General features: G+C 47.3%; 1 protein-coding gene across 1 annotated transcript; it reads left to right on the forward strand.

Moving 5' to 3' along the window:
* The first annotated feature begins 977 nt into the window (after positions 1–977).
* On the forward strand, positions 978–13,223 carry heatr3 (HEAT repeat containing 3). Its single transcript, XM_076999628.1, has 15 exons — positions 978–1,249; positions 1,838–2,010; positions 2,260–2,347; positions 2,842–2,945; positions 3,505–3,614; positions 3,887–4,027; positions 4,313–4,617; positions 5,812–5,902; positions 6,421–6,578; positions 8,117–8,199; positions 8,377–8,513; positions 9,431–9,519; positions 9,751–9,894; positions 11,630–11,806; positions 11,962–13,223. Exons 1-15 carry the CDS (start codon positions 1,118–1,120, stop codon positions 12,073–12,075), a joined length of 2,046 nt encoding a protein of 681 aa, XP_076855743.1. The 5' UTR covers positions 978–1,117; the 3' UTR covers positions 12,076–13,223.
* The last annotated feature ends 1,039 nt before the right edge of the window (positions 13,224–14,262 follow it).

Here is a 14,262-nt window from a genome sequence, read left to right on the forward strand (position 1 = left end):
TGTTGAAATCCTCCCCTCTCTCAGAGTTTACACCACCCTCCTCTAATGATTCCCCTGCCACTCATGCCATCGGGTGTGAGGAGAGTGTGTGTGTGTGTGATTTTGAAACAGTTTAGCCATGAACTCCGAGCACCGAACAGTTCTCCAGTCGTCCCCCAGGGCCTCTGCTGGGGCGGGATGCCACGTGCAGAGCCCAGAAAGGCCCCGCTGGTGAGAGGGAGGTGGAGGAGGTGCCAGATAGGAAGAGTGGAGTAAGGAGTAGAGGTGGAGCAGTGTGGCTCCTGGGATGTAACCAGAGGTCATTCCCTTTCAGCCTTCTCATTTCCCTACAATGATCTCCTAAAACTAGTAATGGTCTCAGGGCTAGTGACATGACTCTATGAGCAGTGATGATTAACTTTAATACAGTACTCAATCATGATGACATGATGGACATGATGACCAGTTCATACACACCATATGGCTAGGTTGCTATCTGCTGAATTATGATTTTTTTAAATGAAAATTGTATTTTGAAATTGTTTTGCTTTTCTACCCAGTCTGTATAGTCCATCTTAATAAAAACAGGCAGGAAAAATAGCTTTTTTCTTAGATTTTCTTCGGTCAAGAAGTCCTTAGGGGACTTTAAGATAGATACTCATCCATTCCACACTGGGGGTGGATTCAGTCTAACACTGTTAGGGATTAGGCATGGTCAATGAGATACTCTTGGTCGTTTGCCTGCAACAAGATCAAATATCTTTGGCCTTTGTTTTATGGTTGTAACGGTTGCCCATGGCTTCTAAGAACAGGAAAATAGATTAGCTGTTATTACTATTTCCCGTTTGATCATTTGTTACTCCCTCCCTTCCTCCTCGGGGGAGTAATTTCTCATACCGTTATGCCTCCCACTGAAATGCACTGCACCACTTTCTGTAACCACTGTGTGGCGCGCGAGTCTTTTAGAATTCTTCCATGCGACAGTGTGCGACAGTTCTGCTTTGCTTTCCGGTCCGTTGCTTTGATTTGCGGTAGCGGGTAACATCCACATGGCAGTAGTTTCTACCGTGTAGCGGTGGTTGTCGTTCCACGTTGTATTATCGAAACACCTTATAAGGATCCCTTAAAACAGCGCGCAATGGGAAAGACGAAAAATACCAAATTTAAACGAGCGCAGTTCTCTCCCGATGGGCTTGCTGTAACTGCCGTTAAAGATGTTGAAGACGAGGACGACGTGGTGGACTCTCCGGCTGTGGAGCTTCTCGAGAAGGTAGCTGGTGTCATGGTGGAGTAGTGACGGTGCCAACACACTCACGATGATCTACACCTCGTGGTAGACAGTGTCTTAAACTTGCCCAACTAAAGAATGACGTTGGTCGTTGTTTTTAAAATACCAACCAGCTTAGCGAATGAACCGGACCGTGTAGATGGTCAGGTTCGGTACCGAGCGTGATCGTTGGGTTAAGCAGCGTACTGGGTCCATACCCAAGTAACGGTGTCATTTTAGAGATCTCATTAGATACCAGCAATAATACGCCGAGTGATGTCATAATAAATATACAGTGTTTGTACCGATTTCGACCGTGAGGTTTCCGTCGATGACAGTAAGTCGTACACACGTGTGTGTCCATCATCTCCAGGACTCGTGGGGGGGGGTGTTTTTAGATGTTTGACAAGCTTCTTCAGGCTTTGATACCTACTCCGTTCACAGTTTAGATAAATAGCGGTGGTGGTCGTTGTCCTAGTCATTTGTGTGCGTGAGAAACACACAGTGTGGCGTGTGAACTGTTTGAGGTGTGTGTGTCACGTCCAGTGTGACTGAGCCCTGCGTGTCTGCCGGTCGGCGCTGTGTCCTCAGTTGCAGAGTCCCTGTGCGGACATGCGCGAGTACGCATGCGCGAGCATTTCGCGGGTTGTGCAGCAAAGTCAGTCCATCCCGGGCTTCCTGCAGAGAGACGCGGTGAGACGGATAGGTCCACTACTGCTGGACAACAGCCTGGCGGTCAGGGAGACCGCTGCAGGGGCGCTGAGGTACACACACACACACACACACACACACGATCAGCTTTAGGACATTTTGCACGTATCCCTGCTGAAACCAGGATTTGATGGAAGGTCTTAATATTATTCTCAACACTGACCTACACTGTGACATGACTGACTACAAATAACATTCAAGTCATTCTGGGAAAAGGCATCTGCCAGATGCTACAAATGTACTAAAACAATGACAATGGCATTGTGTGTGTGTGTGTGTGTGTGTGTGTGTTTGTGTGACAGGAACCTGAGTGCATGTGGAGGCCCGGAGGTGTGTGAAACCATGGTGCAGCAGGACGTGCTCACTCCTATAAGTGCTCTGCTCAAGGAGGTGAGCTGTCACCCCAAACACACACACACAGTGAGTTGTTTGTAGAACCATCAGCTTCAGTCTGCTTACACATCACCCATCAGACGTGGTTGCAGGACTGTCAGTGTGAATGAGTAGAGCGCTAATGGGCCTCAAAATGCTGCTGATCACAGCATTTGGTGTCGTGTTGTTAACTCGGATTCTGTGTGAGTTTACCAGCTGTGCAGTCATAATTACAACAGGTGCATCACCACCATCCTGAGTGGCCCTGTTCTCCACAGTGGGCTGTAGTCATGTGCCTGTGCTGATAATGTAGATGATGTTCACTTTTTCACTACACAAGTTGCTTTAAGACTCTTTAAATTAGAGTATTTTTATTGTACCTGTACCCAGTGCATCACATTTGGTTACAGTAGCATTACTGGCATGTCTCTCTTCAGAATACGTTTCCCTTTTAAACTGGACTAGTGTGGGCTATGTAATTGTTGATCAACCAGTTTTGTGTGTGTGCGCAGTGCTGTGTGCGGTTCCAGACCAACTCTATCCCGTTGAAGAAGGAACAGAAGCACACTGTAGAAGATGTAGCAAATGAAGCAGTGAACCTTCTCTGGAACCTCTGGTACATGACGGCACCTACCAGCTTCTTCAGATGTTTAGGAAAAAAGTGCAGTATGACATTATGATGGAGCCCATCACTCAGGAGGGTGAAGACCTGCAGATGATGGCCAGGAACAGTTTCACGGATTATCTAGTCTGTTTCAGCTAGTTTGCGCTTGACCATTTCTGGGCCAGAGCCTATAACTCTGCTATTCTGTAGATCAAGGGCCACCCGCGGGCACCATGTCGCCTGCAAGGACGTCACGAGTCGCCTGCGGGCTTGTTTTAAAAATAGCTCACTATAGTGACATGCACCAAAGAGCTGCATCCTTTATGCTTTTGCTACTATTATAGTATAGATAACTATTACTATCCGCGGTTGCTAGCGGTCTTCCTGCTTAGCAATTGACACTCGCACCCCCCCCACTCAACTTTTCGTTCGATTGATGCGTATTAATCTGGTAGCCCTCCCCAATAATTGGTATCCAAGAAGTAGCTCCCAGTTTCAAAGAGGCTGGTGACCCCTGCTGTAGATGCTCATCTAGATGTGTGTGTGTTTGTGTGTGTGTGTGTGGGAACAGTGAGAACAGCAGTACAGCCGTGTCTGTGTTTAATAAATCTGGACTTCTGGATGTTCTGCTGCCGTGTCTAGAGAGGCATCCTCACAACATTCAGCTCGCTTTATCAGCAGGTGAACACACACACACACACACACACACACTTTTTTATAGATCCTATAGTTTTTCTTAGTTGCTCAGTATGGTCATTAAAATGGTCATAAAACATTAAACATCAAAGCCTAAAAACACACTTTTAGGCTGACACACACAGCCTAAAAATCTCATATACTGATCTTGAAGTCATAGTGTGTGTTGTCCTGCATGTCTATGGCTGCACGTGTGTGTGTGTGTGTGTGTGTGTGTGTGTGTGTGTGTGTGTGTGCGTGCATGTACTTGTGCACAGCTCACTGCCTGCATACTGTGACGGAGGATAACACAGAACTGGCTATCAGTGTGACCGGCCCAGTTCTGGCGGTTCTGGAGAACGTGCTGGTCTCCACCCAGCCTGAGATGGAGCACATTCTGCTACGTACACTGGCCGCAGGTACACAACCCCACCCAGTACTGTACAATAAGACCCCCACCCTCAAGTACAGAACCCCACCCAGTACTGTACAATAAGACCCCCACCCTCAAGTACAGAACCACATGCAGCACTGTAGAGTGACACCCCACTGCAGATATCCTGACTTATCCTTATTGTCACTCACTGGCTAAAGCTCTTGTAATATCTCTTTAATCGTGGATCTGAGCCGTGCAATGCCTTAAAACGTCTTTAGGGGGAGCTGATGTCCAGTGCAGAATAGCTGACCAGATTCCCCTCCCCTAGGGTCAGTGTGGAACTTGAAGAGCTGTTTGTCCCCTGCACGCCAACCCAAGGCCTTGTCTGCTGTGGTTGTGGCCCTGGCCCACTGCCTCGCTCTGGACAGTGGTGCTCTGGTGCTGGACCTGTGGCAGGCCCAAACAGCACGTTTGGCCAACGGCCCCGCCACTGCAGAGGAGCAGCCAACAGGGGGCGCTGTGGAGAAAGAGGATGAGGAGATGGACGAGGAAGGCGTAGAAGTGAGGGTGAACGGACAAAAGGGACACAGGAAGCAGGCGAAGACAGATAAAGACATCACTGATTTTCTGCCTGTGAGTATGGGAGTCTCTCCTTTCTGTTTTGTACATGTCACCCACTGATGGTGAAAGTATGAACTTTCAAAATACCTGTACCTCATAAAGGCATATTGTGATGTCATAATGCCATTGGTCTCCATGACAACCTGTCACCGTGGAATTTCTGTATTGTTACACACCCACCTGGTAGGTTCAGGTCTAGACAACAGAGTGGGTGCGACAACACGGCAAGTAGTGTGAGCCAGCACACGGACACAAATAAATAAATGTGCTGTATTTTTGTCAATTGTGATTTTTACACCGCAATCGAAATTTGTCCTCCGCTTTTAACCCATCTGTGCAGTTAGAACACACACACACACACTAGTGATTACTAGGGGGCTGTGGATCACGTGGATCACAGAGCGGTGCATTACCAGGCTTAATAACCACCAAAAGACAACACCATAACGTTATGTACAAACAAACACCAAGAAGTGAAACTCTGTATGGGTGTTACTCTGGAGAAACAAGGCGATGCCCAAGCGAAGAAAGAAACAAAAAGCACGTCTATCCTATTCTGGATTAAAACTTAATCCTAGCGTACACACCAAAGAATCAGGAGTGACCAAACTATGCTAGTCTCGTCTAACCAGACAAATACAGGGGGTGTCACCTGCCCATTTACCTGATGTATCTATACATTGAGCTCGAACCTACGTGATGTACAATGTAGGTGTACTAATGAAGTCTGAAATGTCAAAACACCTGTGGTGACAGATACAGGACACAAAACAAACAACAATATCACTAGCACTGTGATCCGAAAGGTTTAGTTTATTAAATTAGATTATTATTATTATCTTTTCCACATGATTTAGTATATAAAGTGTGTTAGCATGGATGTAAGAAGACCTAAAATTATGCCATTGTCTGTCAACTTGAATATCATGTCGATATGATTTCTCTTATGTTTGATGTTTATATTATATTTAGCATGCAATTATGTAAGAGCCAATGTGTGTTTTAAGGCAAGAAAACCTTCTTTGCTTACACAATAAGCTCTGTCATTCTTGTCTTAAATAATTCTTATTCTACTGCACTGTATGCTGGGATACTGCCAGTTGCTCTGGAGGACTGTGGGATAAGTGTCACAGTAGTCGGCCACTATAACGTACTAGCCTGCCAGTTCTAATAACTGGTGTTTGTATTTTGTGTGTGTTTATCCAGAGGGACAGACTGGAGTTGAGGGAGGCCATAGCACTTCTGACGGCACAGCAAACCTCGCTGGAGATCATAGTCAACATGTGCTGTTCAGATGGTGTGTGTGTGTGTGTGTGTGTGTGTGTGGGTGTGTGTGTGTGTGGGTGTGTGGGTGTGTGGGTGTGTGGGTTTGGTGGTGGTACTGGTACTTCTGACGGCACAGCAAACCTCGCTGGAGATCATTGTCAACATGTGCTGTTCAGATGGGGTGTGTGTGTGTGTGTGTGTGTGTGTGTGTGTGTGTGTGTGTGTGTGTGTGTGTGTGTGTGTGTGTGTGTGTGTGTGTGTGTGTGTGTGTGTGGGTTTGGTGGTGGTACTGGTCAGGTCTGCTGGACCCTCGTCACTGTCTGTCTGTATAAAACTCCCCCAGTGTCTGTGTAGAACTGATGGGTTTAGGTGGGGACAGCAGCAGCTCTGTGGGGCGTCTTTGCTGAAGTCTCTTCAGAGTTGCTGAGTGTCTGAGACGCAGGACGCTAGACGGGTGTGGAAGGACGTGAGGAAGTGACTGTAGGACTACACTGAACTTGAGGCAAGGTTAATGTGTGTGTGTGTGTGTGTGTGTGTGTGTGTGTGTAGAGCCATCCGATGATGAGTGGGAGGAACTGTCGAGCAGTGATGAGAGTGAGATGTGTTCTGATGGCTGTCCTGCAGATGAGGGCACTAGCCTGCTCTCCCCCCTCTGCCTCTCTGCTGAGCTACACACCCTGCTGCTAAACCACAGCGTACCCCAGCAGGTCAGCAGTGTATGCGCACACACACACACACACACACTGCACATATATTACTCCTGACCTTCTCTCTGCACAATGCGACAAAAGCCCTGTAATTCACAGGTTATGTATGCACACACTGTGTGTGTCCCAGATGGGATGTCGTTTAGATCGTCTTTTTCTCATCCTGTCTCTGTTCTGAACTTGTAAACAGTTGTGGTTCCTACATCCCACTTAGGTACTTCCAAGGAAATATCTTTCACCAGCCATCAATAACCAAAAATAAAGAAGGGAAACTCTGATATTGCTTAAAGAGAATAACAGGTCCATTACATAAAATATAATTTATATCCTATTGGAAAACCTTTACTTTTTTCTCTTCAATTTTATTCAAAGATGATGTCAGCTCACACCACCAGACACCTGCAAGATAAAGTTGTTTTCTACAACATTCTGACCTTGTTAGAGACAATAAACCATACACAGAGAGCCACAATGACTAACAAAGAGGCTTTCAGCTCACTGAGATCATCTTAACCAGTACTCATGGAGCTACTTCCCCATGTACGTTTCCCAGGCCTGCTTAGAGAATGTTCTAGAATGTCCATTTCCCGCATCTGCTAAGATGATGTTCTAAAACGTTCATTTCCGAATCTGCTCAGAGAATGTTCTCAAATGTTCGTTTCTCGAATCTGCTAAGAGAATGTTCTAGAATGTCCCATTCCCAGGCCTGCTAAGAGAATGTTCCGGATGGCCTCCTGCACCAGGGCCTCTTTCATTCTCTACACATTTTCTTCTTTAGACTTATTTTTTGATTTTCTCCCTGTAAATATTTTTATTATTTCATAGTGCTGGTACCTTTTGGGAAGAGAAAACCGATCTCGGGCGTTAAAAGCAGTGAAAGGCAGAGTCTCAGGGAGTACTATTACCTTTGGTCTGGTCTCCAGGAGAGTTTAGGAAAGTGTGGAATGAAAAAAACAGCCATTTCTTGACCACGAGAATATGGAAATTCATGTCTTGGACAAGGAACAGATATTGTGTACAAACCTTCAGATGTTCTTGCATTGTCAGTTCTGTCAACACGTGACAGGTCACATATGTTTTCTCTCTCCACGCCACAGTTAGTTAGCGTCAATATTACAAAAGGCAAGAAAACGGAACCTAAGAAGAGTTAAAAGTGAGAAAAGAAGTCTGGGCAGAGTTGTGAAAAGACTGGGGTTGTGCGGCAGGGCAGGGGAGGTGTCCCTACCTCGCTGCTCCAGATGTGAAGTGTCTAGGCCCAGACATGCCACAGGTCCCATTCTGATCACCACAGAGGGGGCTGGGGGGGGCACAGCTTGCACTTTATTTTGGAAGTTAAGAGTACAGCTCGATGGGCTCATAGCAGATGCGCTGAACGGCACTGAGGAGATGGCCCGTCCGTCAGAGCGGCACTGAGGAGATGGCCCGTCCGTCAGAGCGGCGCTGATGTCGTCATGCTTTTGGCCAAACAATGCCTCGGCGTGATCTTTGTGCAGCAGAGCGTTAGCTTAAACGTGTTAAATGTGACGTCTGTTTCCTAGGTGCTGAAGAAGGCAGAGTTTCCCAGCCCAGTTGCTATGGAGATCTGTAGTAAGGACTCGGCATGGAGGTGCCTCATCAAAAAGTAATATTATTTAATTATTAATTGTTTACTCTATAATTAATTAACGAGAAAACTCTTTCTTAATCATTCTTGTTAAATAAACATGAAAGCCAGTATGTGTACATTGAACATTGCAATCCTAAAATAGTGTTGTGGGCTCGTTTGAGAAGGTCCCACCCTTTCACCCCGTCCCTGCAGGATGCAGCGTGTGCAGTGCAGGGCGTTGACCTGTCTCCATAACATCCTGGCTGCCATGGATATGGAATGTCTGGGCGGAGCTTCAGGACTGCAGGCAGTGTCAGAGCAGCTGGCCTCTCTGGTCTTCAGCTCGGCAGGTCAGGAGGACCTGCGGGACACCACGGGACCTTCTGTCTCCCTACAGTCCTACACGCACATATTGGGGTTGAACCATCATACGTACTATAGCTTCTTTACTTTATTTTCCTCTTTTTCAATGCTAGTTGTCAATTAAATCAATTACTTACATTAATGCATCAGTTACTGATGGGGCGGGTGTGCCAATGTCTGGGAAGTGGTTGGGGAATCACAGTGCTCCAACTGGGACTTTTATAAAGTATTATTAAATAAAACACGCAAAACTACCGTCATACTTTATATAGTCTCAATATATATTATCTATGAAGGACTAAATCCATCCTGATGTAATCGTACACTCATAGGACATACAGTAGCAAACATCACTTACAAACATCCAAACAGAATTACAGGAGAATCCAGACGGTGGGAGAGGTGCTCACAATAAACCCCCATCCTGCTTCCCCTCCCTGGTCCATGGGGAGATCATGACCACACACGGGTTTCCTTCCACTTTATCTATTTAGTTAACTGTTAACTGTGGTGTTTTGACTGATGGCTTTTGCAGATGTCTAGATAGTGGGGTTCTGCGCTCATGTTCTCTGGAGTCAGACTGATGTATTTGCTTTAATGTCCCTGCATGTCTTGCCAAACTGAACATGTACGAAATTTATAGTAATGAGCTGATGCTGTTCTGATTCTGTAAAAAAAAGTATTTATTTTCCTCCGGATTATAGGACTGCTTTAGGCATATCTAAGACCTGAGCAGGCATTCGGTCATTAGTGAATGGATAGACATTAGTCATGAGTATACCTGGAGTTTGTTTATCTTCTGTTTTTATATGTTTCTTGGAGTGGTGTTTGATATGCTGTCTAAGAGCAGTATGTTATTTGACATGTGGTCTTTGACATATCATGTGGTCATTTTCTGCTGTAGACATCTTGAAGGATGAAGAGTTTTTGGAGGCAGTGACCAGTGCTTTGCGTTCTCTGCTACAAATAATGGCTTCCAAAGATATCCCCCAGGTTAGACCACACACCAGCTGTACGCATTCACACCAGTATATTTATACTGTGTGTGTTTACCGCACCTGTGTATGGGTTTTTGGTAAAGTGGAATATTATCTTGGAACAAATGATAGCTTAGGTTTCCGTACCTTGCCTAAGTGTAATGATGGTGTGTGTGTGTGTGTGTGTGTGTGTGTGTGTGTGGGTGCGTGCGTGCGTGGGTGCGTGGGTGCGTGCGTGCGCTTTCAGTGCATGAGCCCACAGCAGTTGATGAGTGTGTGTGAGGCTATGACCCGCTGTGAACTGGTCAGTGTGAGGGTGAATGCCCTTGCCATCCTGGGCATCACAGGAAGGACCCTGGCCAAAGAGGCGGGCTCTGCTGACACCCTGCAGGTAGGCACACCTGGCGTCTCCCCACGGGAGGACACCTTCAGCTGTGGACAGACACACCCACCTGGGGGACAACGCTGTGCTGGGTGTGTCTGCCAGATTATCACTGATGACCTCCCCGGGGGTCATGATGCATGTCTGTATTCTGTGTACAAGTCTAGATGCAGGGTGGGTGTTTGTAGATGCAGGGTTAGGGTGGGTATGGTTGGTGGGGTTGGTGTGGGGTGGGTGTTTGTAGATGCAGGGTTAGGGTGGGTATGGTTGGTGTGGTAGGTGTGGGGTTGGTGTGGTAGGTGTGGGGTGGGTGTTTGTAGATGCAGGGTTAGGGTGGGTATGGTTGGTGTGGTAGGTGTGGGGTGGGTGTTTGTAGATGCAGGGTTAGGGTGGGTATGGTTGGTGTGGTAGGTGTGGGGTTGGTGTGGTAGGTGTGGGGTGGGTGTTTGTAGATGCAGGGTTAGGGTGGGTATGGTTGGTGTGGTAGGTGTGGGGTGGGTGTTTGTAGATGCAGGGTTAGGGTGGGTATGGTTGGTGTGGTAGGTGTGGGGTTGGTGTGGTAGGTGTGGGGTGGGTGTTTGTAGATGCAGGGTTAGGGTGGGTATGGTTGGTGTGGTAGGTGTGGGGTGGGTGTTTGTAGATGCAGGGTTAGGGTGGGTATGGTTGGTGTGGTAGGTGTGGGGTGGGTGTTTGTAGATGCAGGGTTAGGGTCGGTGTGGTGGTTGTGGGGTGGGTGTGGTAGTGTGGGGTGGGTGTTTGTAGATGCAGGGTTAGGGTTGGTGTGGTGGTTGTGGGGTTGGTGTGGTGGTTGTGGGGTTGGTGTGGGGTTGGTGGGGTGGTTGTGGTAGTGTGGGGTTGGTGTGGTGGTTGTGGGGTGGGTGTGGTGGTTGTGGGGTGGGTGTGGTAGTGTGGGGTGGGTGTTTGTAGATGCAGGGTTAGGGTCGGTGTGGTGGTTGTGGGGTGGGTGTGGGGTTGGTGGGGTGGTTGTGGTAGTGTGGGGTTGGTGTGGTGGTTGTGGGGTGGGTGTGGTGGTTGTGGGGTGGGTGTGGTAGTGTGGGGTTGGTGTGGTAGTGTGGGGTGGGTGTTTGTAGATGCAGGGTTAGGGTCGGTGTGGTGGTTGTGGGGTGGGTGTTTGTAGATGCAGGGTTAGGGTTGGTATGGTGGGTGTGGTGGTTGTGGGGTTGGTGTGGTGGTTGTGGGGTGGGTGTTTGTAGATGCAGGGTTAGGGTCGGTGTGGTGGTTGTGGGGTGGGTGTTTGTAGATGCAGGGTTAGGGTTGGTGTGGTGGGTGTGGTAGGTGTGGGGTTGGTGTGGTGGTTGTGGGGTGGGTGTGGTAGTGGGGTGGGTGTTTGTAGATGCAGGGTTAGGGTTGGTGTGGTGGTTGTGGGGTGGGTGTGGTAGTGTGGGGTGGGTGTGGTGGTTGTGGGGTGGGTGTGGTAGTGTGGGGTGGGTGGGGTTGGTGTGGTAGTGTGGGGTGGGTGTGGTAGGTGTGGGGTGGGTGTTTGTAGATGCAGGGTTAGGGTCGGTGTGGTAGTGTGGGGTGGGTGTGGTAGTGTGGGGTGGTAGTGTGGGGTGGTAGTGTGGGGTGGGTGTGGTAGGTGTGGGGTTGGTGTGGTAGTGTGGGGTGGGTGTGGTGGTTGTGGGGTGGGTGTGGTGGTTGTGGGGTGGGTGTGGTAGTGTGGGGTGGGTGTGGTAGTGTGGGGTGGGTACTGCGTGTTCTTTAACAGTCCGCCTCCCCGGTGCAGCTGATAGGGAGGGAGCTGCTGGGCGTGGCGAGTAAGGACACTAACCTGGTGGTGTGTGGCGAGGCGCTGGATGCCCTGGTGGACGTGTTCGCTGACGGCGTGGAGGCGGAGCGAGCGGCACAAAACATCGATCTGCTCGCTGCCCTCAAAGCCCTGCAGCCCGCCTTCAAGGCCAAGGTACCTACACACACACACACACACACACGCGCATACACACACGAGCGATCACAGACTGCTGAACATACACTTGTGTGTGTGTGTGTGTGTGTGTGTGTGTGTGTGTGTGTGTGTGTGTGTGTGTGTGTGTGTGTGTGTGTGTGTGTGTGTGACAGATCCGTAAGGAAGGTCGAGCGCTCCACAGTGCCGATCAGCTCTGCGTTCTGGACAACGTGAGGATTAACCTGCGGAGGTTCATCGCCTATCTGGGGTCAGCGCAGAAGAAGTGAAGTGGTGGATGACCTCACCCTCTGCTCCTCCTCCAAGCGTGCTCCTGCAGTGAGAGCAGGGTCCCGCACTCCAGTGATGCTGCACACAGCAGGACCCAAACATTCACTTGAACTTCTTTAGCTCCAATCACGCATCGCTAAAACCAACAGGCCCGTTTTGGTTGCTCTGGCAACTGAGGTCTTTGGCCAGCAGCTCTAAGTGTGCTGCTCAAAGTGCTGTTGATGCCAGGCTTGCTTTCAACTGCTTTATGAAGTATTTCATAATGAGCCGCAATTTTTCAGCATAAATGTTTTTGCATAATTGATACAAGCACATTGTACCTGTGGACCGTATACACATTTGGTTTTGTTTTACTGTGCAGCTCTAGGACTGGTGGATAGTCAGTAGAGGGCAGTAGAGAGTTGAGTAAGAAGAAAGCTGTGGACAAACATGTAAAGTAATAATCAGCATCACTGCCCTATCTTGCCCGACTGTAACGGAGGAACACTGGGGGAGTGCTTAACCAAAACGGCTCGCCTCTCTTTTTAATGTATGCTTTTTTGAGGGCTGATCTATTGTGTGGGTGTTTTAAGGCTGGTGAGTGTTCTCTTTCAGTACTGTATCAGGTATCTGGTGGTTCTTGGAGTAACACCGAGCTAGCCTGCTTCAGCGGCGGAAGTGTTTTGTGTTTTCTTTTTCAGTGTTTTGGCAATTCCTGATTGGGGCTTGAAGAACAAATTGCAACTTAAAGTGGCTCTCGGGCCATGCTGTTGGACAGGTTGTGAAAGTGTGAAACGTGGTTTTGAGAATCGTACATGCCCATTCAAAGATCTGCTCCAGATTCTTCAAACCACGTTGCTGTGGTGCTTACTGATGTGTGTGTGTGTAGGTATGAAGTGCTGGCATGATGACTAGACAAGGACCCGGTTCTGATTCTGATGGAAAAGAGAGGCCCTTCCTCTGTCCTGTTTGAGTGGATTATGTAGAGTGTTCTAAGAAAATGTTTTGAGTTCCAGAATTTTAAGATTTGTTTTTTAAATTGTAATTATAATTATTATTGTTTATATTTAAACTGACACGCTGGGACTAACTATTAGTCAAAAAGGTGAAAATGTTATAAGAAGCTTTTATTTACAAGCAAACTTGTGTGTCCTGCAGTGAGCGACCCCCCCCCCCCCCCCCCCCCCCCCCCCCCCCCCTCAGCTGTCTGGGTAAATGGAGGTAGGGCCCTAACCCTGACCTCTGGTTTCGAGTCTACACACAAGTACTCTGAAGTGCCCTCTACTTTAAACTTATTCTCTTTCGTGGTATTTCTTTAACCAGTAATTTCTTTCAGGCGCTTGTTGAGAAATTACATACTGAGTGGAATTGTCTGAGATTAAGACTCTAGTCTGGAACTGGTTCATACACCCCATTAATTTGCTAGATCGTTTTAATCTATAAACTGATTTCTAAAAGATTTGTTTGATGTTTGCATTGAAAAAATTTACAGGGACAAAAACCTGGAGTGAAATTTTGTTTGATGAATTTTCTGGTGCTTTAATTGATTAAAGGCCACATTTTTGAAGTTGTTCTGATCATAACTTGACACAACATGGGATTAATGACCTCTACACGACCCAGGAAGCACACAGCGGGTTCTTTTTTGTTCTGGCTATGTTCTTCATAACAGAGGACTTAGAATGAAACCCGACAAGCAAGATAAGGTGTCTCCTTCAGTTCCATTTGCATATAGACTGTGGGAGATGTATAGTAGTCATGGTCCCTTTCTTTTTATGCCACCACCTCTTTTGGAGAACAAAGAAACAATTATTTGCTAGTGTTAATATCTACCTTACCTCAGATATGTTCATATCAGAGGATATGAACAAATCAATGCATATGAGAACCATTAATGACAAGGAACCAAAAATACTTGATAGTAATCAATAATTGCTATATATATATATATATATATATATATATATATATATATATATATATATATTATATATGTGTGTGTGTGTGTGTGTGTATACACACACACAAACACACAATTATTGACTATTATTGACCCTGTAGTGTTTACTTCTGGTGTGGATATGCCCGTTTGAGCAAATTTCAGTGAATGAAAAAGGGCACAAATCTCTCAATCTAACCCAATAAATGTGATCCCCGTCCATGACACACCGCAGATGACGTCTGCCGGTTATCCTGCACATTTTGTC

The sequence above is a fragment of the Brachyhypopomus gauderio genome, chromosome 1 (genome assembly GCF_052324685.1).
Source record: "Brachyhypopomus gauderio isolate BG-103 chromosome 1, BGAUD_0.2, whole genome shotgun sequence".
Taxonomy (NCBI): Eukaryota; Metazoa; Chordata; class Actinopteri; order Gymnotiformes; family Hypopomidae; genus Brachyhypopomus; species Brachyhypopomus gauderio.

What these genes read in the sequence shown, in the direction of transcription:
- heatr3 (XM_076999628.1), top strand. Translation starts at nt 1,118, where the DNA reads ATGGGAAAGACGAAAAATACCAAATTTAAACGAGCGCAGTTCTCTCCC. An exon ending in CAACATGTGCTGTTCAGATG is followed by an intron (nt 5,903 to 6,420) that starts GTGTGTGTGTGT and finishes GTGTGTGTGTAG; the next exon opens with AGCCATCCGATGATGAGTGG. An exon ending in GCTCTGCTGACACCCTGCAG is followed by an intron (nt 9,895 to 11,629) that starts GTAGGCACACCT and finishes TCCCCGGTGCAG; the next exon opens with CTGATAGGGAGGGAGCTGCT.